At 42.3% G+C, this 25,932-nt stretch overlaps 3 protein-coding genes across 5 annotated transcripts; 1 reads left to right on the top strand and 2 right to left on the bottom strand.

The window, feature by feature from the left end:
• Window positions 1–1,791: 1,791 nt before the first annotated feature.
• On the top strand, window positions 1,792–20,297 carry rk (rickets). The gene is made up of 15 exons (NM_057354.3): window positions 1,792–2,072; window positions 9,210–10,103; window positions 11,327–11,398; window positions 11,982–12,125; window positions 12,451–12,594; window positions 13,186–13,257; window positions 13,332–13,403; window positions 15,151–15,219; window positions 16,309–16,446; window positions 16,502–16,642; window positions 16,708–16,773; window positions 16,831–16,974; window positions 17,036–17,403; window positions 17,460–19,241; window positions 19,299–20,297. Exons 2-15 carry the CDS (start codon window positions 9,553–9,555, stop codon window positions 19,616–19,618), a joined length of 4,083 nt encoding a protein of 1,360 aa, NP_476702.1. The 5' UTR covers window positions 1,792–2,072; window positions 9,210–9,552; the 3' UTR covers window positions 19,619–20,297.
• Window positions 19,771–22,914, bottom strand: NimC2 (Nimrod C2). 3 transcript variants are annotated; one of them, NM_001298993.1, is made up of 5 exons: window positions 22,766–22,914; window positions 22,600–22,702; window positions 22,483–22,538; window positions 21,506–22,424; window positions 19,771–21,362 (listed from the first exon to the last, which is right to left on the bottom strand). In NM_001298993.1, exons 1-5 carry the CDS (start codon window positions 22,828–22,830, stop codon window positions 20,400–20,402), a joined length of 2,106 nt encoding a protein of 701 aa, NP_001285922.1. In that variant the 5' UTR covers window positions 22,831–22,914; the 3' UTR covers window positions 19,771–20,399. The 3 variants fall into 3 exon arrangements, with proteins under 3 accessions (NP_001285922.1, NP_788047.1, NP_609695.2); NM_176033.3 differs by having other exon boundaries at window positions 20,088–21,362; NM_135851.4 differs by lacking the exons at window positions 22,483–22,538; window positions 22,600–22,702 and having other exon boundaries at window positions 20,088–21,362.
• A 556-nt stretch (window positions 22,915–23,470) lies between these two features.
• Cyp28a5 (Cytochrome P450 28a5) lies at window positions 23,471–25,738 on the bottom strand. Its single transcript, NM_135850.3, has 6 exons — window positions 25,493–25,738; window positions 25,102–25,348; window positions 24,933–25,037; window positions 24,299–24,845; window positions 23,966–24,232; window positions 23,471–23,824 (listed from the first exon to the last, which is right to left on the bottom strand). The coding sequence occupies exons 1-6, from the start codon at window positions 25,678–25,680 to the stop codon at window positions 23,661–23,663; spliced, it is 1,518 nt and encodes a 505-aa protein (NP_609694.1). The 5' UTR covers window positions 25,681–25,738; the 3' UTR covers window positions 23,471–23,660.
• Window positions 25,739–25,932: the final 194 nt, after the last annotated feature.

Raw genomic sequence — 25,932 nt, 5'->3', positions numbered from 1 at the left:
TTGCATTCCTCAAATTACCGACACGCATACTTTATATTGGGCCTGCATTAAGGGCCAGAAACTCTCCATCTCTTGGTCCCATATCTATTTCTCTCGACCATTCCACGGCTATCTCGTGCACTTTGTGGCGCTTTTAATTAACGGGAATTTATGCATAATGCGCTCGGCCAACCCCCTCTTCGCAGTCCGTTCATGGCTGGAAGTTATGAGCCGTCAGCGGAATGTGGAAATTCGCAAATGAAAGGGAAAAACTGCTGCTGGTTTCCATTGTCAGTGGAAAAGTGTTTAATTTCGATTTTTAAACTCGGCTGGTGGGCTCTCATTAGATTTATTGGGTTAATATGCTAATGCCGCGCGAGATGAGATAATAAATCTTCTTGCTATACACAAAATGAGCATACATTTTAAATAATTACTAATAGTTTTCCATAAAAAAGGTGACATCATTGGCTAATTGAAAATAATGTTCGCACAAGCAATTTTCTAATAATTACACAAACTAAAAACATGCCAGACTTAAATTTACACCCGGCGACCGCAAAAACATTTCGAACTAAATGCTTTTCAATTAACAAATGACAGTTTTTCCTTTTTGGCCTTTTGACAATGTACACATTTTTTGGCGGCTGTGCCGACAATTGAACTTTTTCTGACCTCTGTCATGTCACCACAACAAAGTGAAGTCAAAAAAAAAAAGCAGAAAAATTTGGGAAATATTTCCAGCGGCTTGCAATAATAACAGCGGCAGAACAAATAAATTACACAACAATAATAAAATATTCTATTTCCACATAAGCCGCTTTCGAATGACTAAAAATAATAGAAACTTTCCTGCCTTTCGCAGTGGGCCATAAAAAAGTTTTTCCGTTTTTAGCCAGCAGATGTAGCAAATGTCGGAAAAGCGACAAGCGGACTCCAACAGGAGCAACAGGTGTTTATGGCCACTCAATGAATGCCGGCGTAAATCTTGCACTAAGCAGTTCAGTTCTCCCAACCAGTGAGGCTCTCCCAAGGACCTGGCCGCATTTACGAGCTGCGAACGGAGCTACACGGAACAGGTTAGGCATTTGCACTGCCCTCACTGCGCAATCTCTGCAACATTTTGGGAAAAACCTTAAAGATAATGATACTATGTTTGAGTTTTAGTAGAGAATATCATAGCTCGAAGATAAGACTGGGTTTTGATTACCGCTATTACATAAAGAACACACTAAACAAATTTTAATACATACTAACAGGATTCATTCTACTTTAGCTATATGTAAAGATATTCACAAAAACATTCATAGCACAGGACTCTAGGTTTTAACAAATAAAAGTTTAGGCAATTGAAAGACAATAATTTTTAAAAGTATAGAAGGAGGTATTTTAGATTTTGATGATAACTTTAAGTCATATAGTTTAAGGCCATGAGTGTGCTGCATTACCTTAATGAAATGAGTATAGTCACAAATGTAAGACTAATGATACGAATGACCAGAAATCTCTGTGCCACTGTTAAACCCAATCTATGTATTTGTCCTTATCTATGTTCTTAAATCCTTAAGTTATAAATTCCCTTAAATACTATCTTACATTTAAGTTGTTAATATTTCATGCGCGTTTTCAAAACAAAGATCATTTCGAACCGAAAGGAAGCCAAAGGAGTGCCACACGTGCAGCCTTTTTGGCAACATTCCTGTGTGTTGCTGGCAACTTGCGATATATGTTGCTGCTGCTGCGGTTGTTGCTGCTGTTGCTGCTGCTGCTGCTGCTGCGGCTGGAGGCTCCTCCGAAAACGCTTTTCGCTTCAGTTCGCTTTGTGCGTTCGACGCGTGCGGTTGGCTCTGACGGATAAAAAAAAAAAAACGTAGAAACATATATGTGCAGTTGGGCGGCTGATTGGGCAGCAAACGGATTTGTAAGGTGCCACCGAGATTTGTAGGCGCGTGAACTCGTTACGCATATATTATATTTCTGGGCGCTGACCGCGATTTTAACGGAATCCAACGGTGGCAGCAACTTGCGGCAAGGAGTCGGCACTACCGCCTGTGCTCTCTTCTGTGGAGCGGGGTTTTGTGGCCGCTGTTTTGGTGTGTGTTTTATTGGCGTTAAAGGTCGTTTACTTTTTGGCGGCATCAACAACTTTTGTTGCTGTTTTGATTTTCATCTCCCCTGCGCGTGTGTGTGTGTGTCACTGCCCATGTGTGTGTGTGTGTGTTGGTGCTTGTGAGTGTTTATAACACACTTTCAATTTTCAATAAAAACACAAAACGACCACAAAAATATAATAATAAAAGTTCGCACACTGATCTATGACGTCGATTTGTTCAACGCAACAGCTCGTGACGCTTTAAATGCCTATAGAATATCGCGATCGTGATAGCAAATATAAAATCGAATGCACATATGACACGCGCTTTGGTGATACGTGAAAACTGTGCCAACCGAAGTGGATAATTATATCAAATCTGCTATCGCAAAGTGATGTGAAATTGAAATTTACATTTAAATGAATCGAGATAGTACCATTTTATTCACAAGTTAATTGAGTGTCCAAACACGGAGAATTAGTTTACTATATCGACAAAGCACATCAAATAAAGTCTCTATTGGAACAAAAACGTATATGGGACTAGGAAAATTAATAATTTCATGTATTTTTAAAGAACGAAAAAAAATTTAAATGTTAAGTAAGACTTCTTTTGGGAACATTTGAAAAATGTATGAAAAACTTAGCTCAAAACACAACGTTTGTTCTGTTGAAAAACGTTTTTGTCTGGGATTAGTGCCCAAACGAAATGAAAGATTTATTAAACTCCCCAAGCAAAATTCTCGCGCAGTTGAATGCCTTTGGAGTAAATTTCCCAAGGCGAGCATAATGCATGTGAATACTTCTCATTCATTGCGACTATCTGTAGTCAGATTTCGTTAACCCATGGATAAAAAAAAACCCCAAAAAGAGTGTCAATGCACCCGGGGCAGAATTCAAGTCCCCGAAAGCCATTAAATATGGCAACATCAACCTAGAGAGCGCGCCGCAAGTGCAATTGTTAATTATGTATGCCAATCTGGTAGCCAGAAATGTTCACAACACTTTAGCGCCAAAGATATCAGCAGACAGTCGAAATCTCATGCATTTCATTAAGCCGAAAACAAAGAAAAAAAATGCCACAATATGTAAGAAAGACCGAAATCATCACCCTAGTCACCACCACCACCAGACATAACCACCCACACTGACCACCACCGGCCACAAAGTGTTGACGCGTGTTTGGATTTCCATTTAGGCCCTGGACACTGGACAATGTGAATCCAAAAAAAATCCCAACAATTTCGATTCCCACTCGGATTGCATATTTAATCAGAGCTGCCAAGTCTCTTTTCGATGATGCAGCCCACATCAAGTTAAGTTTCAACTTAATTTGTAATCCATCAGCAATCCCGAGCATAACCCTCTTCTTGTTAATTTACGAGCTTCAAGTTTGGCCACACAAAAAAAAAAAAAAAACCCCCTCGAGAAAAGGTTGCTTCGGGGCGTCATCAATTTTGGCAAATGTTCTTTCTCTGGCAGCTGCCGCTGCGATTCGCAAATTGCAGCTAATTGAAAAATGTATACACAACAAATAACAAAAACGCGAAGCCTAAGTGCATTTCCAAGGCAAGCCGGGGCAACTTAACGCTCTGAGTTGCGGTGGAGAGCGGGATTTTCTATTGATGACGACAGTTTATAAGAATTACGCATGAACAAACTAATTTTCATTATGAAAAAAGCGACAAAGAAAAAACAAAAGCGTTGCAATGACAGACTAAAGTGTGATAAACATGACAAGATAGCCGACCAAGTGATGTTCTTTGTGAATGAATCAATAAAAGAAAAACCTGAATCAGAAATAAAATTGCATAAAGACCATGACAAATCCAAAACAACCAATATACTTATTTTTAAGAATTTCAAATAGAGACATTTAATTTATTAGATTATTGAAACACTCCAAACTCCCAGATCAAATGAGAGTATTTCGCTGGCAATCAAGTCTGGCGACTGCAATCACAAATTGGTAGCGCAAAAATAAACATTTTCATTTAAAATGTTATATTTATTGAATGGCGACATCACTTTTGATATGATAACTCAGGCGTGTGGGCGTGAGTTCTCTCTCGCCTTTTGATCGTCATTGGCGGAAATTGTCGTACAGTGGAAGAAAAGTGCTCAAGCAATTGACACGATTGCCGAAATATGGGTCGCAATATATGGAAACGAGCTTGTCTATAAAGTCTATATGTATGCTCTTCATGGTGTTAATCAAAAAAGCGGTGCAAGTTTTTTAATGATGTTGCCACATTGGTGTAATTAGGCAAATGGAACGGGACGCTGTGGGAAATGGAGCCAAGAAGAAGATGCTGACAAAATCGTTCAAGCTGAAAGGAAAACTTTTGCCCTAATGCAATTTGCGCATTTGCCACAAATGGAAAATTTTCTACTTGGCTTCGAGTAAACTCCATGGCGACCCTTAGCCCTTCAAGGTGTGACGATGAAAATTTACCCTTCATTGACTCAAAATGAGATTTCACTCCCTTTATTCGCTTTAAAGTGTGTCTCGGGAAAGCGTAATTAAGTTGCTTCATCAATTAGATCAAGTACACGCGACGAAAAGTAAAGGATATTGTGATAATATTACATTTAATTACATACAATTTTCGAGGAATCAAACTAGTAAGCTCGTTTAAATTGCTTTAGCTTGTGTGCTAATTTAATATATACATACGTAAAATATATATCTTCCTACTTTCTGAGGCCCAGGGACTCGAAATGGTTATAAGCAGCCCACAAATGTCAGTCAGCAATTACACAGATAGTTAGGATGCTGGGAAGGAAGGACCTTCTCTTTATCTCAGTGGCCTGCTACTGACATCCTAGCCCAGCCACTTGAGTGTTACCAATTTGGGAGCTATAAAAATGTCTGCAGCAAAACAAAACACCGAAAATGGTGGCAGAGAAGGGAATTTTTTTGTTTGGTATTGTTGTCTAGTGCAGCGGTCAGAGTTAACAGGGTTCAACGGGTCGTATGCGTAATCAATTGTTGCAGCTGTGTCACGTTCTCCAAAAGATTGCCACAAATAAGTAAGGCCCGATCTGTTTGGGCTCCCCCACTGCTACGATTTACTTAATCGAGTTTTGGACACATTTTCAGGTCAGTTGCCAGTTGGCAGCTGCCTTTGTGCTCGATTGTGCTCTATTGATTGCCAGCCAAGAGAACCAAAAAAATGATACGAACTGCAATAATAAACAAAGTGGCATTTCCATTTGGCAAAAACGAATTGCTTGCATGCACGTAATTTCCCGGAAAATATGAAGGAAATGTGGAGAATGGAAAACAAAAGCTTGAAACCAATCAAGGGTCAAGATTTCGGGTATTAATTACTTTCGGTTGTCTTCAACAAAAGAATCTGAAAAACGATTTCAGACACATTGCGGTCGTCAGACAGACAGACAATTGACCCAAACTGCCAATAAAATTGAGTAGCATGAAATGTAAATAAGAAGCCTTGTCTCATTCTGGCTAATAGGTCGATTATGAGCGCGATGACGTTGCCACTTTGCATCGCACACAGCCGAGGAGAATGTAATGAGAAAGCCATAAAATAAACAGTTGAATAATCGCCAATAATGAGAGCTGCCAGCGCGTTGTTCCCATCACTCCCTGGGGCTATCTTAAAGATACGCGAAATCGATTCGACAGCCATCCGCACAATAATAACAACCCAAAATACATGTGAGCTTCTCAACAATGGGCCAAAAGCAAAAGAGCCACGAGATCAAAGCGATCAAAAGTTACCCGATCGATGGGATAAGGCTATCATATAAAAATCGTGAAGGTGTGAACTTTCTGGTGGCCTTTCTTTTGATTGAGGAACTCATATTGATCTGATGGAAGATCCACAGTTTTGTATGCTTAAACATTTATTGTCAGACTTTGGGCTAGTTGTTTATAATAATATTTGGATTAATTATGAACATTCCTAACAGATCAATTGGTTGATTTATAGGCAAGCCATTATTTAGAATAGATATTTTGCCTCAAGTTTGTGGGATATAAATAAAAACTTTATATCATATATTTTAACTATTTAATTAGTTAAATTTCATACTCATCAGCTGCGTTACTCCTTTGGCGATTTAGTAGAAAATTGATTTTCACCTTAAACAGAAATCACATTTAATTATTTTTCTCTTAAAACAGAATCGAGCGCGCCAAAAAATTAAATAAATTATGCAACAGCTGTCATTAATAAAGTCGAGCGCGAAAAAGCCAAAAGCAACAAAAAATCGAAAATATCCCACAATGAATCAAGGTCAGTGTAAAAACAGCATAAATGCAACAGCAGCGCAACACAAAACAGCGGCAAAATTGAAGTTGCATTTCGCGTTGAAAATCCAGTTTTGTATTTGGTGAGGTGCACTTGTAGTTAAAAAAAAAAAAAAAAACACACACAAGCCGCGATATATTCGAAAAACGCACTCACGTTCGAGTGACTATTGATTTTTCTTTTACATATCAAGTGAGCTGAAATTGATTCAATCATGCCGATGCCGCACAGGTTTTGCATCTCCGGCTGAGAGAATGCCGGCGCTCTGTTTTTGGGGAAATATGAAATTTACTCCATGTCAAAATCAATTCACAGAAAGAAAATTAAACTTTTGCCATATTGGGTTTCATATTATTCATATTTCCCACCGACATGCACACTCGCATCCACGGATCGCTTTTTTTTGGGGCGTGTCAGTGTCTCGGTTCTTGTAATTAATCGCTGTGAATGCAAAAATTTATGAGATTTTCATGGATTTTTGAAGCCTTCTGCGAAGTTATGTGGGTTGTCCACGGGGATTGGCATTGAAGTGCGTGGAAAACCGAAAAAATGCACTCGCGGTGACTATGTGCCAACTGACCATATATCAATTAAAGTCACAGTCACAACAAAATCGTGTGACAATTAAATCCGCAAAATACCGAATCGATTGACTTGGCAATCGTTCAAAAGCGAACCATTTGCATGGCTCGGCGAGAAATACGATAAACCGCTTTAACGATTATGTGATAAACACTGAGATTGATCTGTCACAATATCCAGTCAATGTCAACTAATCAGCCAGGCGGCTAATAGCGATATAATTAGTTAATTAAGACCCGTCCAAAGGCATAGCAATCGGGGATTTGACTTAAACGAGATGAGAAATAGGAATAAAGCAATCAATGCTTTCCTAGAAAACGTATATTAAATCTGCAGAAAATCTTATCAAGCGCAGTAGCCATATTTCCATTTATGCAAATGAAGTCATGAGAAACCCAGATCCTTTTGCAGGTTATTCACAAGCAAACAAACAAGTTTGCCAACCTACTTCGGTGTTTCGAAATAAGATTTAATCAGTCCGCCAATTTTCAGCCAAACAATCCCAATCCGGAAAACGTGTGTTTGCATTTGGCTGCCTTTTGCTTTTGATTTTCTTTCCATTTATTTAATTTTGTTGTTTTGTTTTGCTTTGCTTTACCCTTTTCATTTTCTTCACACCCAACTTTGGATGTAAATATTTGAATATTTTCCATTCGTTTGCAGATGGCTTAAAGTTTTCGATTTGCTAGGGTTGAAATTTTTAGCGCGAGAATGTGTTGCTAGGTGAAAGTATAATCATTTATACTTTCTCCAGACTATTATTAGTTAAGAGATGCAATTTTTCCTTTATAAGCCACTTTATTTCACTTCCCGTAGTTTACATAGTCATTTTCATCGCCTTGTCGCCTACCTGCACAAACTCTTTCAAATTCGCATTAAAGATACTAAATAACCCAGTGCCTATAATCGATATTCATAGTAAATAAATAACATTCATTGTTTGTTTACAATTAGTATAGGCGAGGGAAGCGAAACGATTATTATTCATGAATGAAAATGGGCCATAAAATACTCCACAGATTCGATTAGAGCCAATTGAAATCATTCGTCGTCATCGCTGGCGGCATGGTTAGTGCTATTTGATACCTTAACAAGAAGATTATAAATGGGTATATGGAGTTAAGACTCTTTTACTATAAATATAAAAATACGTTAAATTATAATTTGTTTAATTTTGGATTTGTCACATAGGCTTTTGGGTTTTTCGTTGACATAATGGAATATATTCGAATTATTCGAATTAAAGGTTCCATATATATACTTTCCTGGGCCAAATAAGTATATTTTGGGGAAGGTATCTTAAGGTCGTCATTGCGAAGTACTGGCTCTGTATTTTCTTATTTTTTTTTTCCTTATCCACGGGCCACTTTTCCGAGGTGCCCAACTATCCGCTCAGTTGTGTTGCTGTTTTCGTTTGCTAGTTGCGAGGTCAGTGGAACATAAACATGCCATAAATCATCCGGCAAAAGTGTGAGCGAATTTTGTGGCGGAGGCGAAGGTGGCTCGTGCTGGGAATCTCTTTTATTTTTGGACATATTTTTGTCCTTCCTCATCCTGCACTGAACTCATCATACTGGCATTTGGGGCGCGCTGAATGTGAAGTTAAGATTCATTTAGTTGTTGGGCGCACATACGAGTGTATGCGAAAAAAAAAACGATTCGTCGACACTTTGCAGCCCATCGCAAATCTAAAACTGTCAACAGACTCATTAATTATGACTTGGTCATAGTGGTGAAAAATGGGTCGTGGCCCACGATTCGGCCGGAAACATTCTGTGTCAAATTTGTCATTCATCAGGTTTGTGTGTGTACCAGTGTGTGTGTGTGTGTGTGCTCTTCCCTTAGCCTTTTGTTTCTGACAGGAACAAGACTCGGTCCTGTGTCCAACGGTTTGGGCCTTCTAGTGATTTTGGTCCATTGTTTTGGATGAAGTGTTTGATGGGCCGTTGGCTAATTTTGTACGTTATGAATTCGGGTTAAGTGCGGGTGAAAAACTTTCTTTTGTACCGGCATGATGAGGGTAATGTGACACAAAGTTTGTGGCACTGGACAAGAGAATCCACCTTTTGGCTTCAAAATATAGCTACTTTTTAAAATTTTGCATACAATTTAAATTTATATTGCCATAAATAGATAATAATCATTAAATTTGTAATAGCATAATGTGCTACTGGGGATAATGGCATGCATTAGCCGCAAATCATCAAGAGCCCATATAACAAAAATTATAATAAATTACGAACCCTGACTGACACCTCATTATCGCATCCCCTTAGACAGCATCAATCACCCCGATAAACCGAGAATTCGCTGCATTTGAGCCACATTGAGCGTATAAAACGCTAGCAATCACAGTGAATGCCATTTGCCGTCGTGCAATATATATGTAAGAGTGCAAAAAAAAAACCAAAAAACAATAAAGTGCAACTGAGGCGGAAAGTGAATGCAAAGTGAATGAAATAAATTCGAACTGCGGCAGAGAAGTGAGTGAGCTGAGTTTAAGGAACCGCAACGGCAGCCGAGAATCATGAGCGAGAAACGAATCGCACACAAAACTGTCATCAAATGACAAATGCTTGACAGCATCAATCAACAAAAGCGACGACAGCGACATCGACGATGGCAGCACGTTGCCGGTGGAGCTGGCGCCTGGCGCTCTGCCCTCTGCTGTTGCAATTGCTTCTGCAACTGCTCCTGTTGCCGCCATCGGCAATGGGCCATGATGAAACCAAAGAAAATCCCGCTCCGGATATGCAAAATAGCCAGGAGCAAGAGCCATATGTCCACCTGCAACATCTGCAGCAGCAGCAGCAGCAAAATCCACAAACCGTCCAACAACTTAGCCAAATTACCGTGAATAGAACCTCGAAATCAGCCAGTGTCACTCCTACGGGCATCAGGGAGAACGTGATGCTGCCATCGGCCGATCCCGAGAAGGAGGCCCAGATCCTGTACGAGAAGTCCTTGCAGGAATACCATGGCAGTCAGCTCTCCACCGCCTCAACCGCCACTGATGTCATCGCAGGCAAGCGAACGCTGCACTCCATTTGTGAGCGGTGGTTGCAGAAGCACTGTCACTGCACCGGCAGCCTGGAGGTCCTGCGGCTCAGTTGTCGGGGCATAGGTATCCTGGCCGTGCCCGTCAATCTTCCCAACGAGGTGGTCGTCCTGTGAGTATACTTTACTACTTTCAACAGATTTTAATTGTTTCTAAGAGAGTATGCAAATTACACATAACATTCATCCATTGCAACATAATAGTTAAATATTATTTTAAAGATAATAATAATAATGATATTAATGTTGCAGAAGGCAGTGAAATTATTCATGTTGAGAAAAAAAAGGGGGATTTTCAAATGTACGCGCTTAAAGAATTTGCATTTCGACAATGTTATATATTCATAAATGCAAATTTTACTTTCCTATCTAAATACAAATTTCGGAGTTCAAAGATAATGTTTCAAACTGAAGATATTAAGCAGCTGTTCTACGCTTGTAAAGTAACAATAGAAAATTTTACATTTAAACTTGATTAAAATTAGCAATAATATGTCGAGCACACTTTGTTTTGCTAGTCCTCTTATGTTTGATTTCTTTGCTTAATTACGCGATTAATAAATCGAAAACTTTGCCTTATTAAGCGATTAAGCACGAGGTATTGGACCATTTCTCGCTGCTAAAATTCCGCAAATCGCATAATTACAAGTCAATTTCGCAGTCTTCGGTCCGATTCGGTTTCGGACGATTTTGGCATGCGGTTTAATCTAATTACACATACGCCACGTTGTGCAGCATTTCGCAATCATCGTCACCGTCGCGTCGTCATCGCAGCCATTGCTCACGTATGTGAGTCACGTTTTCTTGCCGCCGACGGGCTCTCTCAAAGGAGTTGGGAACCGCTTTTGGCTTAGCCAAAGTTTCAACTGATTAATGGCCAAGTCGAACGGTCCATAAATAAATAAATAATTTATTAATTAACGCATCGCTCAGGGACACTAGTCATAAGTCATTAAAATCACTCGAATCGCAGATCCTACACTCACTTTGAATGGGGGAATCTTTGCATTTTTGGCAAAAGTTTCGCTTGGCAAGGGGAGAGCATTTCCCAAAAAAGAAAAAAACAAAATACCTGAAGGCGGTTTATCATCATTTTTACGCCATTTTCCGCTGTGCAGAGATCTTGGGTTAGTGCAATATGTTTTTATGCCATTTCCATTTTGATTGATGGCCCACAGAGGTTTCTCCCCCTTCGCGGCAATCATTTAAGCCTCGTTTTCATTGCATGACAATGGCAAATGTTTTCTCTTTGCCTTATTGATAGATGAAATGTTGGCAGCGATACAGTTATTAATTTGTTTATTGTTTTCCTACTGTCATTCATTTTCACCAACAGAGATTTGGGTAACAACAACTTAACCAAATTGGAGGCGAACTCATTTTTTATGGCACCCAATCTGGAGGAGCTGTGAGTATAAGTCCTGATTGATGTAAAAATGTAGCTCCCCAGTTTTATGGTCCCTTTAATTAATGATAAATTCACCAATTTCATTCATGGCCCAGATTATCCTGCCCATCCCAAATTAAGCTGTTGTAAAAACAACAAGCACCCTTGGTGAATTTTTAGAAACCACAAAACTTCCCCATTTTAATCTGTGCTAGACTGCAGCGAAAGTGTAGAAATATGACAACAATATAAAAACTTTCGTCATTTTGAACAGTCAAAGTTGCCGTCTCGGGGCATGGCAACTCATTATTCAATTTCACAGCGATTCCAAACAAAAAAAAAACGAGAAAAATATCACAGCGGTCAGCGTACGACCCAATCCTGACCAAACCGCAGATGCCCCACTCCTGGTTTTGGGTCCTGACCCTTGGTAATATAAATTACTTGATTACGCTGTATATTTCAGCGAGTTGGCACGATTAATTACTACCGACTTTGCTATCCTTGCAATTTCCTGCACTTTAGTCGACGACACTCGACTTTAGTTTGACTTTATGCGTTTATATACGTATTATCTGTTGACCAAGGGATGGTTTATTTGCAGAACTTTGTCCGACAATAGCATCATTAATATGGATCCCAATGCATTCTATGGCCTGGCCAAATTGAAACGATTGAGCCTGCAGAACTGTGGCCTCAAGTCCTTGCCACCGCAGTCGTTCCAAGGACTTGCTCAGCTGACCAGCCTGTAAGTATGCAAAGAAAAATGTTTAAAATAATAAAAACGGACCGCGATCTATGTGTGTGTGTGTGTGTGATGTTTGCTTTTAAGCACTGCAATTAAGTTGAGAATATCGCCGAGAGGAGATGTAGGAGCACAGCGAGGACTTCCCAGCCGGATGAATTTGTTTGTTTTTCGGGGCAAACACACTGACACACGCACATGCACTTGCCCAGCAATTACACGCTATTTTCTCATATTTTCCGCTTTTCTCTGCTGTTTTCCCCCGTTTTATTTGGATATTTTTGCAATGGTTACAAAAAAAAAAAAAAATAACAAACAACCCACACAGACAGCTGAATGGCAACGCCCTGGTCAGTCTGGATGGCGATTGTCTGGGCCACCTGCAGAAACTGCGCACCTTGCGATTGGAGGGCAATCTCTTCTATCGCATTCCCACGAATGCCTTGGCCGGACTCAGAACCCTAGAAGCACTGTGAGCCCCTTGACTTGCCTCGATTTGAGAGTTTTTAAACTAATTAATGTCCTGCATGCTACGAAAATTAGTAACCAAGTGAATTGGCCAAATGTGTTAACTTTTGATTCCTTAATCCCTGTTGCTACGAGCGCATTATGTATATTACTATGTGGTTCTATGTTTTGGCATGTAGTCTGGTAAAAGGTTTTGTGTTAATGTAAGCAATCCAATTAGGCTAATTATTTTGTCACACAATTCATGTGCAGGGCAACGAAATCGGGTTTGTCTAAACTCCATATTTACATTATTACTAATTTATGGCTTACAACCAAACAATTACTCAGAGATAAAGCATATTATTTAATAAAAAATACAATTGACTTAATACTTCACCTAAATCCCCTATCAAATTTACCGCAGCCAATAATAATAATTTTATGTGCATGTTTTCATCGAACATTGACCCCGTAATCATTCTCAACCCAAGTATATTACCATTTTTAATCTATAAACTTACTCGAGTCACAAAAAAAACGAAAGTTAGGGGATCATAAAACCATGCGATTGCTCATAATTTCTGTCTTCTGCTTCCACTTGAACCATCGACAGCAATTTGGGCAGCAATTTGTTGACAATAATAAACGACGAGGACTTTCCGCGAATGCCAAACTTGATCGTGCTGTAAGTAATTGGAGTCTCCTGGTAGCCACATTCATGTGCATAAGTTTTAGCATTTATTTCTTCTCATTTTGCAGTTTGCTGAAGCGAAATCAAATCATGAAAATCTCTGCGGGAGCTCTTAAAAATTTAACAGCCTTAAAAGTTTTGTAAGTAGCAAGAACCGTCCGAAATAACTTTGAAGACTTTAAGAACTTTATGCAGGAAACGCAAACACACACATGAGCAATTTGGCACATGACATAAACACACTGACACCAAGACGACCCACAAAACTGCAATTGATATCAAATAGAAAAATGGGTTTCTTCTCGCCTAAAGATGAGCGAATGAATACCCTGTAACTTTTACTTTGGCATCTGAGCAGCATTTTTAAGCATGCTAAATGCCAAGGCATGGGTTTTTTTTATAAGATATAACAATTATAAAGACCATAGTCTAATGCATAAGTTAGGGTATACTTATAATTATCATATTTGAATCAGCCAAACTTATTTAGCCCATTAAAACTGCCAGTAGAATGTACAGAAAACGCGATGATACCTCAAGCGAGCAGAAGTGGCAAGTGGAAATGGTGTTTATCCGTTTTGCGGCCATGGCTCGAATAAATTTCAATTTTACAGCAAGAGCGTGGAAAACTTTTGGCTTTTCTTTATTTTTCCCCCCTAAGCGCTCAGTTCAGTTCGCTTCGGTTCCGACAGCTTAAATTGTCGTCGCCAGCGTTGACGTTCTGCGCTGCTGTTTACCGCAAATTTTTGGCTTTTCCGCTGCACGCTTTTCCGTGGGCGCATAAAAAAAACCGCTTCCTTCGGCTCCTTAGCCACCCACATGTATTTCAGCAGCCACAGACAAATATGCAAATTTATGTTGTGACTGGCAGAGTCGCATTCTCTTTGTCGCTGAGGACTAAGGTGGGGGCGTGGCCAACCTTGCGAGGAATGCATCAAGTGAAAGTGAAAAACTTCTCCACGTGCAATGCGTAAATCTAACCATTCGCCGAGAATGAGGAAAATATTCCGTGTGCATAGTGCCGTTTGTTTCTAGATTTATGGAAACATAGTCACGCCCACCGAAAGTGAAGTTAGAGTAGGTCATCTGTGGGTGAAAATGTGTAGGAAAATGAGATTGAAAGTTGGTGGCGAAAGCATCTGTTGTTCTCAGCAACATTTGGCATATGGTTAAAGTATAATAGGTCAAAAATATGTCAAAAGTCGCGTTGTAAAGTTTATTTAAAACTGATAAAAATAACTCATTTAAGCTTTTGTTTTTACTTTTGCATGGCAATTAAAAAACTATAACAATGAAATAACACCATTACATTGAAGAGATAAAAAGTTGGAAATTAATGAACATTTTACTTGTATTTAAGTATTTGTTCGCTGTTTTGTGGCCTCAATCGACGACACATTTACTGCATTATTTCAATTTGTTTTTAAAGACTTAAAGCTTATTAAGTGATTTTGTTAAGCCAATTCCATTCAATAATTTATAACCATTAATAATTTCTTATGACTGTAAGGATAACTGGTTTACGTAAGCATAATCAGACCAATTTGTCTATTAAGCAATGCTATTCAACGTTTTTGAAGTTCTTAAGTAATATGATAAATAATTGAAATCAATGCATTTTGTTGAAAAATACTCGCAAACTTTATGCTCACGCATAAATTTGCATTTGCTACCAGGAGTCACCCCATCGGAAATGGAAAACCCACCGCTTGGAGCTACGTGATGTCACGTAGCAAAACTGACCCCCAAACAAAGTCATGCAAATGGTTGTGATTTCTTTGGAAAATAAATGCGAGAGCAAAATTTGCAACTCAATTTCTATAATCGAAATCAAGAATAGTATTTCAAAGCAGCTACCATATTATACACTATATTCTCCCTTTGCAGAGAGCTGGACGATAATTTAATAAGCAGCCTGCCCGAGGGACTCAGCAAATTGTCGCAACTGCAGGAGCTGTAAGTATATCAGATTAACAAGAAAGCACAGGTGTTTGGTCCGTATAAGCTAAAAGTAGAGGGCTGGGAGCACTTGCAACTGCCACACTCTGGTGTTATTGACTTGCCACGACATTTCCCACTTTGTGGGGCGGCGAACAGGCGGAAACCGAAAATCATAACGCATCATTACTTGTCCAATTTATGGCCATATCCAGTCGCAGCCGGCTCGATTCTATTCCATATCCTGCCAACCACGAATCGTGAACTGCAAGTTGAAGTTTGTTTTTGTCACACGACCGATTCCTTGACTTCAAACTCCGAAAGGAGCAAAGCAGCCACATCCAGACTGACATCGTTTGCGATGGCATGGACCAAGAACTCCCCAAGGAAATTCAATTTCTGGTAAACAGGATAATTATGAGCATGTTAAATGTTGCGATAAAAGCCACGCTGTGCTGCATCTCCAGAGCCAGTGCATCCATGATTGGGGAATTAAGCGGCTAAATAAATTTGTACGAGTGTATAAGCAGAAAATCCAAGTCCCTCTCCACTTTGCCGTCATGTGTGTGCGGTTGCAAGGAATGTGGCACAAACAAAAAATTAAATTTAAAAGGATTAAAAGCTTCTGCGTTCTGTTGACTCCAAGCGAAAAAGAATGAGAATGCCAAGTCGCTGCAACAAAGTAGACTAGATAAACAAATAGATCCTTTTCCTGCTGCCAGATATTCTGACGAGATGCAATCTAAATGCAACTTAATTTGTGTGCTTTGAAAATTAAAGTGTTCGTGTCGGGGAATTGAATAAACGCCTTTATAGGTGAACTCCACTTTCAACACTCTGAAGTTTCATTTCCCCCTAAATGTTGGCCAAGAAACACAAAAAGACGTTAACAATACGAGCGCCCAAAAGTATGCTCTTGTCACAGTTTATTTTTGGCTTTGTTGGCTTGTTTGCAAAACTTGACTTTTAAATGCAGCTGCATCCGAGTGCCACTTGCCAGCAGTGTGTATTCCGAAAGATACTTTTCTTGGCATTGGATAAACGTTTTTATTAAACTTCTGCCACCCCTCCTCTCGATCTCTCGAACTCTCAACCTCGACCCTTCAGTTCCATCACCAGCAATCGACTGCGCTGGATAAACGACACGGAACTGCCCAGGAGCATGCAAATGCTGGACATGAGGGCCAATCCACTGTCCACAATTTCGCCAGGGGCGTTTCGGGGCATGTCCAAGTTGCGGAAGCTGTGAGTATCTCAATATCCGGGAGTGTCAGCTAAGTTAAAGCGCTCGATTTTTCAGGATTTTATCGGATGTGCGAACTTTGCGCTCGTTTCCCGAACTTGAGGCCTGCCATGCGCTGGAAATACTGAAACTGGATCGTGCCGGCATTCAGGAGGTGCCAGCGAATCTATGCCGCCAAACGCCAAGACTGAAGAGTTTGTGAGTTTTAAAACTTATGACATCATGATTAGTTTTTAATCACATTGTAATAATTCTAACTGCAGAGAACTAAAAACCAATTCCCTAAAACGCATCCCAAATTTAAGTAGCTGCAGAGACTTAAGGCTGTTGTAAGTTCGGCATTAAGAAACAGATTCAAGTATATAATACATATATTTTCCACCCAGAGATCTATCGAGCAATCAAATTGAAAAGATTCAGGGAAAGCCCTTCAATGGATTGAAGCAATTGAACGATCTGTTGCTCTCCTACAATCGAATCAAGGCACTGCCACAAGATGCCTTTCAGGGCATTCCGAAGCTCCAACTTCTGTGCGTTAACTCAAACCAAATATATTTGCAGAGTGTATAGTATTATTCGTATTATTCACAGTGACCTGGAGGGCAACGAGATCTCGTACATACACAAGGAAGCCTTTTCCGGTTTCACAGCCCTCGAGGATCTCAATTTGGGCAACAATATTTTTCCAGAGTTGCCCGAATCGGGACTGCGCGCTTTGCTACACCTAAAGACCTTCAACAATCCAAAACTTAGGGAGTTCCCGCCACCGGACACCTTTCCCAGAATCCAAACTCTTATACTCTCTTATGCCTACCACTGCTGCGCGTTTCTACCACTGGTTGCCATGTCGTCCCAGAAGAAAACCTCCCAGGTCCAGGAGGCTGTACTCTTTCCCTCCGATGCCGAGTTCGATATGACTTTGTGGAACAATAGCATGATGAATATTTGGCCGCAAATGCGTAAGTGAACCTTCAATGTCTAGGCTGATATTACATTAATTTTTCTAACTCCCCAGATAATCTCAGCAAGCAGTTGGGTGCTTCCATGCATGATCCTTGGGAGACGGCTATTAACTTCAACGAAGAGCAGCTGCAAACACAAACGGGAGGCCAAATCGCCACCAGCTACATGGAGGAGTACTTCGAGGAGCACGATGTGAGTGGTCCTGCCACGGGATACGGCTTTGGTACTGGACTATTCTCTGGTATGTCCACAGAGGACTTTCAACCGGGTTCGGTGCAGTGCCTGCCAATGCCAGGACCTTTTCTACCCTGCGCCGATCTCTTCGATTGGTGGACTCTGCGCTGCGGAGTGTGGGTGGTTTTTCTGTTGTCTCTCCTGGGCAACGGAACGGTGGTGTTTGTGCTGCTCTGCTCGCGATCAAAGATGGATGTGCCCCGATTTCTAGTCTGTAATCTGGCCGCGGCCGACTTCTTCATGGGCATCTACCTGGGTATTCTGGCCATTGTGGATGCGGCGACGTTGGGCGAATTTCGCATGTTTGCCATTCCTTGGCAGATGTCCGTGCTCTGCCAGTTGTCCGGTTTTCTGGCCGTACTCAGCTCAGAATTATCCGTTTACACGTTGGCTGTGATCACTTTGGAGCGCAATTACGCCATCACTCATGCCATTCACCTGAACAAGAGGCTCTCCTTGAAGCAGGCGGGATATATAATGAGTGTAGGATGGGTTTTTGCCCTGATCATGGCTTTGATGCCTTTGGTTGGTGTTTCGGACTACAGGAAGTTTGCCGTGTGTTTGCCATTCGAGACCACCACTGGACCGGCCAGTTTGACCTATGTAATCTCACTGATGTTCATCAACGGATGCGCATTTCTCACTCTGATGGGTTGCTACCTGAAGATGTACTGGGCCATAAGGGGCAGCCAGGCATGGAACACGAATGATTCGCGAATTGCCAAGCGAATGGCTCTGTTGGTCTTTACTGACTTCCTCTGCTGGTCACCTATCGCCTTCTTCTCGATCACTGCCATCTTTGGCCTGCAACTGATTTCGCTGGAGCAGGCCAAGATCTTTACGGTATTTGTGCTGCCCTTGAATAGTTGCTGCAATCCCTTTCTCTACGCCATAATGACCAAGCAGTTCAAGAAGGACTGTGTGACGTTGTGCAAACATTTCGAAGAATCCCGCGTCGTGGGAGGCGGTGGTCCGGGTGGACGTGGTGCAGTGGCAAGAACCAAGAGGGGTGATCTCCCGCCACCACTCTTACCAGCTGCAGCGGTGGCACATCCGCCAGGCTGTCGATGTCTACGGATGCTGCCCAGCGAAATGCCCAACTGGCATAAAATGGAGCAGACACCGAGCATGTGGCAGAGATTGAGAACATTCTGCTGCGGGGAGAACCGAAGGCGTCGCAAACAGCGACGGCAACCGCAACAGCGACGCCAGAGAGCCTATACTGCCGCAGCCGCCAATCCGTATCAGTATCAGTTTGCTGAACTGCGTCAGCAACGCCAGAATCGAGCCAGTTCCATTTCCAGCGAGAATTTCTGCAGCTCAAGATCATCCAGCTGGCGACATGGTCCACCATCCTCAGCACCCGTGCCACCGGGTAACTGCAGCATGCCGCTGAAGATGCTGGAGCCACATGCTCATCCGCACGGTCATGGGCGCAGACGACACTCCGCCTGGCTGATCACGCGGAAAACGTCGCAGGACTCGAACTTGTCCAGCTCGCGCAATGACTCCTCCGCCTCGGCCACCACCGCCAGCACCTCCACGTTCCGGTTATCCCGGTCAAGTGCCGGCAGCAGCACACCCCTGCCCTCGATCATAGGTAAGTGGCAGACCCAAAATATTAACATATAAGTAGAAACACCTTTGCTATGTACAGCCCACAACGGGAAGGCCCAGTTGGATGCAGTTAAACCACGATTGGTCCGCCAGGAAGCAGTCCAGGAGGAAGAGGACTCATCACCACCTCGCCTGGGAGTACGCTTCCTACCCACCATACCCTCGGCTGCCGACAGTTCTGTCGTCATGGAAGATGGCGACTCGGCCAACACGGGAGTAGCCAGTTTTCTAGGCATGCCACTTCCTGGGGCGTCCAGTGGCTTCCTTATAGCTCCAACCACCGCTGCCACCACCTCCCCACCCCCGGTGGTCCTGCAGCCGGCAAAGCCTCCTCCCGATCCCAACGATGCACCACTATGATGGTGGGACTGGCGCTGGCGAAGATTGGGTGGGGCCAACCAGGAGACCTTTCTATAAAAGTAATGGGGAACAGGACAAAAGCTGACTGTGTTCATAGATTGTATTGTGGGGTGGGCTGGGGAGTTGATGAGGGCTGTTCGATTGGGTTGGCACTTAGGCTAAGTAAGACACAAATTAATAAAATTCACATTAGGCATATACAAAATATAATGTATTTGTAGCATTAAGTAGCCAATTTGTTAAGTAAGAACAACCGAAGATCCGGATCCCATTAAATCAACAAAACAAACCAAAGGGATAACAACGTTGAAAGGATCAGTCACAACTCCAGTTTCTCAAATGATTGTTACATTTCTCAGATGTTGTGCATCAACATAACATTGTATTGATCATTGTTTAGATAAATACTTTAAGTGAACTAGATCTGGTATATGAACAACATTTTGAGAAACTGAAGCCGACAATGAATATTAAGTATTACCTAATTTATTACGGTAGATTATGTTTTTAACTTTAAACCATAAATGTTTAGCTTAACTATATATATATATATATATATATTTATATACGTGTGTATTATTTTCGATGCCAAGCATCCTTCAGTGTAAAACTTAATCGAACGAGAAGATTGTAAAGGAAACCAAGCCATAAAAATTGAAATTAAAATATTTCCACAGACAAACATTTTCCTGCCTTAACCATTCGAAAGTTCCTATTTGACCTAGGGGTTTTAAAAAAAATAGATCTATCTGGTTATCGGGTGTCTCTAAAATAAATTTGGTTAATCCCCCAATCCAATGCCCAACTCGCTGTTCGTATCTTCGCTGTTTGCCTGCACAACTCCATAGGAAGGATTCTCGATTAGCCGGGAACTTTGCTTGTCGCCATTACGACGACGTCGCTGCATTTCCCGGAGCACCAACAGGGGAATCATTACCAGAGCCAGGCAGAGTAAAATTGCCAGGACAAACATGGACCAATGGAATGCCAGGTGTTTGCCAGTGGTCGGACTTATTAGGGATTCAAAGCCCGCACAGGTGTCTGGTGCCACGCATTCCTGCCCAGAAAGGCATCCTTTCGAGCAAATCGGTTCGCATTCGGTGCTGCTGTCGGGCAAAAATCGGTAACGAGGTAGGCAGGCGCACTTCTCCGGCGCAACGCACTCGGCATTAATGCACTGCTCCTGGCACTGGGGACGACATGAGTTCGGTTCACTGGAGTTGGTAACCACATGGCCGGGATCGCATTCACAGTGTCCCGGAGAGGAGCATCGCCCATTCTCGCATCTCGGACGGCAGGAGGGTACACACTCGTACGGCACCTTGGTGTCTTCGTAGCCAGCGAAGCAGGCACAGCTGTTGGGCTCTACGCACGTTCCATTCCTGCATCCTGGCTGGCACTCCGGATCACAGATGGACGTTGATCCCGGCCTCAGCTTGTATCCCTCGTAGCAGCGACACACTCCCGATCCCAAGCAATGGCTGTTCACGCACTTCTGTGGGCAGTGCGGCTCACAGGTCCCAGTGGCCCATCGTTTGATAAAGCCCAGATCACATTGACAGATCTCTGGGGCGATGCAAAATCCATGAACACATCCCTGGCTGCAGATGGGCTCGCAGACATTCGCTCCCAGACTGGGATTTGGTCGGTAGCCGGTGAAGCAGCGACACTCGTTGGGCGCCACACAACTGCCATGAATGCAGGTTTTCGAGCAAACTGGTATGCAGTAGAACGAGAGAAGGGCCTGTTAATAAAAAATACACACTTAATTAATATATCAAGATTTCATTAAGAAATGGGGATGAAGTACCGTAAAGGGACTTCTGAAATCTTGTCGTCTGTTTAAGTCGTGGGATTATAAACTAGGAATATAGTTTTATTACCCACCTGAAAACCTTCCAAGCATGTGCAGACACCTGGACTACTGCAGATTCCATTCCGGCAGTTCCTGGGACAGAAGGGCTCGCATTCGGTGGTGCTGCCGTTGACAAAGACGTAGCCGACATCGCAGGCACAGGTGTCTGGAGCGGCGCAGCGGGAGTTCTGGCCACAGCCCGGTCGGCATGTGGGTGAACAGCGGTGCGGCGATGTCTTCTCGAATCCCTCGTGGCACTCACAGCGGCCAGGAGAACTACAATATCCATTCTCGCAACCGGAACGGCAGCTGGGAACACACTCGTGACGCGATCCCTCGGCAAATACGTGACCTTCGGAGCAGGCGCAGTGGCCGGGTGAGATGCAAGTGCCATTCGTGCAGGGTGGATTGCACACAGGCTCACAGCCTGAGGCAAGGGTGTTATCCTTGTGGGCATAGCCCATCTTGCAGGCGCACACCTCGGCACCCTGGCAATAGCCATTGGCGCAGCCGCTCGAGCAGATCGGATCGCAAATCCACGGCACTCCCAAGCGCTGCTCATGACCGGGATGACAGCGACACTCGTTGGGCGCCACACAGTCGCCATGATAGCAGGCATCCTGGCAGATGGGCACACATTTCTTAAGCTTTTCATCCCGCTGATAGCCATTGTTGCACAGGCATTTTCCCGTCTCCAGACAACGACCATTGGCACAGTCCTCCACACAAATTGGCTCACATGCCGTTTGAGAGCCATTCACGAAACGATGGCCAGCAAGGCATTCACACTCATCCGGTGCCACACATTTTCCGTTCACGCAGGACTCACTGCACTCCGGCTCACAGTGACCGTGATCCTTACGACTTACATAACCCTTTCCACACAAACACACATTGGGCAAAAGGCATTTTCCCGAGGCTCCACAATCATTGCACAGCGGCACACACTCGCTGCGAAAACAAGAAATGCAGGAACTAGCAGGTATTTCTTAAGTTGATATATTCTTACTTATTTTCATCGCGTATATAGCCGTCACAGCAAACATCCGTAAAGCCCAAGTAAGTCTAAGGAAAAATCGGAAAATTACCACGGCTAAAGATGGTCGATTGTTGAGGTATAGCTTACCTCAGTTCTGGTTCTTCCCACCAGGGGTCCACAATTTGTGGTGCAATTTGCTGAGTTCTGGTGCTTACGCATTGTTACCAAAGTACCGCGCATTTTAACCACCCTTAAGTTCCAGAACCGGAAAATTTAAATAAAAACAATTCAAAATTCGAACGTTTATACTCACTGAGCTTGTTTGACACAGCCCTGCACCTGAAGGCCGCTCAGTAAAACCAAGAAGAGAAGAAGCATTTTAAATTTTAAAATCCTATTATGATCCTCGATTAAACGTCTTTGATCAACTGTTCGGTTTAAGTTACGCTCGACAAATGATCACCAATTGACTTCCCATGGATGCCATGGGTAAGTATCTCGGACTTAAGCGCTTATCATTTAAACGTATTATTTTCCTCTCTCTATCGTCTTTCATGTGGGACAGATACCCACGCGTTAAGCTCATATGTGTTTATTGAACCCAATTGCAGGCAGAACAATAGCCCCAGAGATTGCGATACGGGTCCAAGTGCAGTCTACTCGCATTCAGATCCTTAACATTGAATTTACGAAATAAATAGCTCTCGATTTGCCTATCGTTATCATCTCTGGTTGTCTATTTTAAATCAATATTAGTTAGTGGTAGCTTTTTATAATAGCAAGCCTAACAATATCCAATTCTTAGGATTCTACAAAATGAAAACATTTTTATCTGGTCAATAAACCATAGATAGAAAAATTATTTAAAATCCCTGTGCTTAACTAATTTTCAACTAACCAAACTCATTTGAAGAAAATTTATAATTAAATAATAATATAATACAATTACCCCAATATCAAGTAACTACGACGTTGTTACTATGTCAACCTTATATTTATGTCGCACACACACAATTTTATATACGAAATATATTTAATATAGAAACAACAAATATACATATGCAATAACAAAGTCAGCCAATTGCGAGCTTAAGTGTACCACTGGGTATACATATCAAATATTCTGTAAAAATAGACTGGGGAACTACGCCACTCAATTTTCACATTAGTTTCCGTCGCTGGTGGGGAGTTATTAAGTAATTGAATCTCTAAAGCTTTTCAAGGTCGAGCCAAATGCCCCCACGCAGACCAGTGATAATTTGGCCGGGTTCATAATCATTGTCTTTGCGGGTTTTGTCATTGATCTTGACATTGAACTTTGATATCAGTTCCACAATAGCAGCCTTAATCTGGACCGTCGCAAATCGCATTCCTGAAAAGGAAATTAATAAAATGTTATAATAATAATAATATTAAATTCAAAGTTCAATTGTAGTGAGTGCTTTCAATTATCAGAATCTGCAGTAGGCACTATGATTTTGTAGTGTTATAGTAGAAAAGATAGTTTACTAACCAATGCACACACGCGGTCCATCCCCGAATCCCATGAAGACACCCCGTTCCCTAAATGTTTTTGCAGCATCTGGCTCCAGGAATCGCTCGGGCTGGAAGGACTGGGGATTGGGAAAGAATTCCTCATCCAGCATGAAGCAGTAGTGAGGTACAACCACAGTGGTGCCCTTCTCCACGACGAAGTTGGGACCTTCCTTGTTGGGAATCTCGATGGATTCGGTGCACAGTTTATTCGACATAAATCCGGGCGGGAAGAGTCGGATGGTTTCTATAAAATAAATGGGTAAATACGGTTAAAAACAATAATTGCAGCTTGAAAAATTATTTAATTTACCCTGCACACAAGCGTCCAGGTAGGGCAAATCGCTAAGCTTTTCAAAGGCAATGGTGCCATCCTGCAGATGGGAACGAATCTCCTCTCGCAGAAGATTCTGTGCCTCCTTATTACGACCCAGATTGAGCAGTATGTGAGCCAAGACTGTGGCCGTCGTTTCGAATCCGTCGAGCAGGAAGGTCATGGAATAGGCCAGCAATTGACGATTGTCCAGGTTGCGCTTCTCACCCAGTTGCAAGATGTAGTCCAGGAAGTCGGACCGCTCGAACTGCTTTCCCGCCGCCAACTGGGCACGACGTGTCTCTACCGCACTGCCCATCAGGTCGACAAAGAAGCGTTCCACATCCACTGGCACGAAGCGTAGCTTAATCAAATGACTTAGCGATGGGAAGGAACTAGTCAGTATAAAGAACAGCACAAAGGTCCAGGGCTGGTTGAAGAGATCATTGATTTTCGACATTATGGGTGTGGGCTTATCCGAAAAGCTTTCAGCGCCCAGACCCAAAACACAATCGGTGACCATCTCTGTTGTGAAGCAGAGACTCATCTGTGGACGATAAAGTAGCAAAAAAAAAAAAAAAACAGGTTTGGTTTCATAGAATACGTACAACAGATAGTATAGATGGAATCTTACGTGCTTGGCATCGATGCCGTCTTTAGAACCCAGACGCAATTGCTTCTCCACCCACTCGGTCAACTTTTGGCACACCTTGTTTGTCACCGGATAGACTGTCTTTATCTGTAATTATGTATATTGGTTGGATCAGTACTTTTCGGGCTTGCCACTGGATGAACTGCCTCACCCGTCCCATCGTAAGACCAGGCGTTACGTCCGCCCTTCGAGTTTTCCACTTTTCGCCAGTTAACGAGAACGGATTGTTGGCGAAAATGAAATCGGTTTTCTCGTCAATATTCTTGGCGATCTCATTGTCGTGGAAGTTCTTAAAGTTGGACACAAAGACTCGACGCGCCAACGCGGGATTGATCACCAGCAGCTGTGGAGAGCGGCTGCCAAAAATGCCCACAGCATCGTACTTGTTCTTATACTGCCTGAATAAAATGATCGCATTAAATTCAAGTAAAGCGTAATTTTTTAAATGCGTTTTAAGAATGGTTCTTGGTTTCTTTGTGAAACAGTTGATGATCCATTGAATTTTGGTAGTTAATATAACCTTTCTAGCTGGGATAACTCACCTGTATATATCGTCTAGATCGTAGATTGCATGCCGCTTCATAGTAAACATGTTTGGATAGTTTCCGCACAATAGCTTTGGCTTGGGACCAGGAACGCCCCGTTTCCTCCAATAGTCATAGTTCCATACCAGCACGGCATACAGCAGGCCCACCACCAACGAAACCAGGGTCAAAGTAATCAGAACCATTTTCGATCGCTCTAAAATCTACGTCCACGCGCGACGAGTTCTAAACGGCGTCTGTTGTGGAATCAGATACTCTGCTCTATTTGTAGCTGCTCATTGAATTTGGGAGAGGTATTCAACAGTGTGGAATCACCGAGATACCTGAGTGAGTGCTCTGGGAGAGTAAACTACTCACACTTTCACCATAAACAGTTCTAACATATAAATGATAAGAGCTAATCATTATTGCAGGCGGTCGTCAATCGTCATATCAAG

This window comes from Drosophila melanogaster, chromosome 2L (assembly GCF_000001215.4).
Source record: "Drosophila melanogaster chromosome 2L".
Taxonomy (NCBI): domain Eukaryota; kingdom Metazoa; phylum Arthropoda; class Insecta; order Diptera; family Drosophilidae; genus Drosophila; species Drosophila melanogaster.
This window is presented reverse-complemented; position numbering and strand designations above follow the sequence as displayed.

Bases quoted from the DNA above. Each gene is read 5' to 3' on its own strand.
- NimC2 (NM_001298993.1), bottom strand. From the start codon at position 22,830: ATGCTTCTTCTCTTCTTGGTTTTACTGAGCGGCCTTCAGGTGCAGGGC. The intron at 22,539-22,599 runs GTAAGCTATACC...ATTTTTCCTTAG, and splicing joins TGGGAAGAACCAGAACTGAG to ACTTACTTGGGCTTTACGGA. The intron at 21,363-21,505 runs GTGGGTAATAAA...TTTTATTAACAG, and splicing joins CATGCTTGGAAGGTTTTCAG to GCCCTTCTCTCGTTCTACTG.
- Cyp28a5 (NM_135850.3), bottom strand. From the start codon at position 25,680: ATGGTTCTGATTACTTTGACCCTGGTTTCGTTGGTGGTGGGCCTGCTG. The intron at 25,349-25,492 runs GTGAGTTATCCC...CATTTTATTCAG, and splicing joins GATCTAGACGATATATACAG to GCAGTATAAGAACAAGTACG. The intron at 23,825-23,965 runs GTTAGTAAACTA...TTTCCTTTTCAG, and splicing joins TGGACCGCGTGTGTGCATTG to GAATGCGATTTGCGACGGTC.
- rk (NM_057354.3), top strand. From the start codon at position 9,553: ATGGCAGCACGTTGCCGGTGGAGCTGGCGCCTGGCGCTCTGCCCTCTG. The intron at 10,104-11,326 runs GTGAGTATACTT...TTTCACCAACAG, and splicing joins CCCAACGAGGTGGTCGTCCT to AGATTTGGGTAACAACAACT. The intron at 16,447-16,501 runs GTGAGTATCTCA...TCGATTTTTCAG, and splicing joins ATGTCCAAGTTGCGGAAGCT to GATTTTATCGGATGTGCGAA.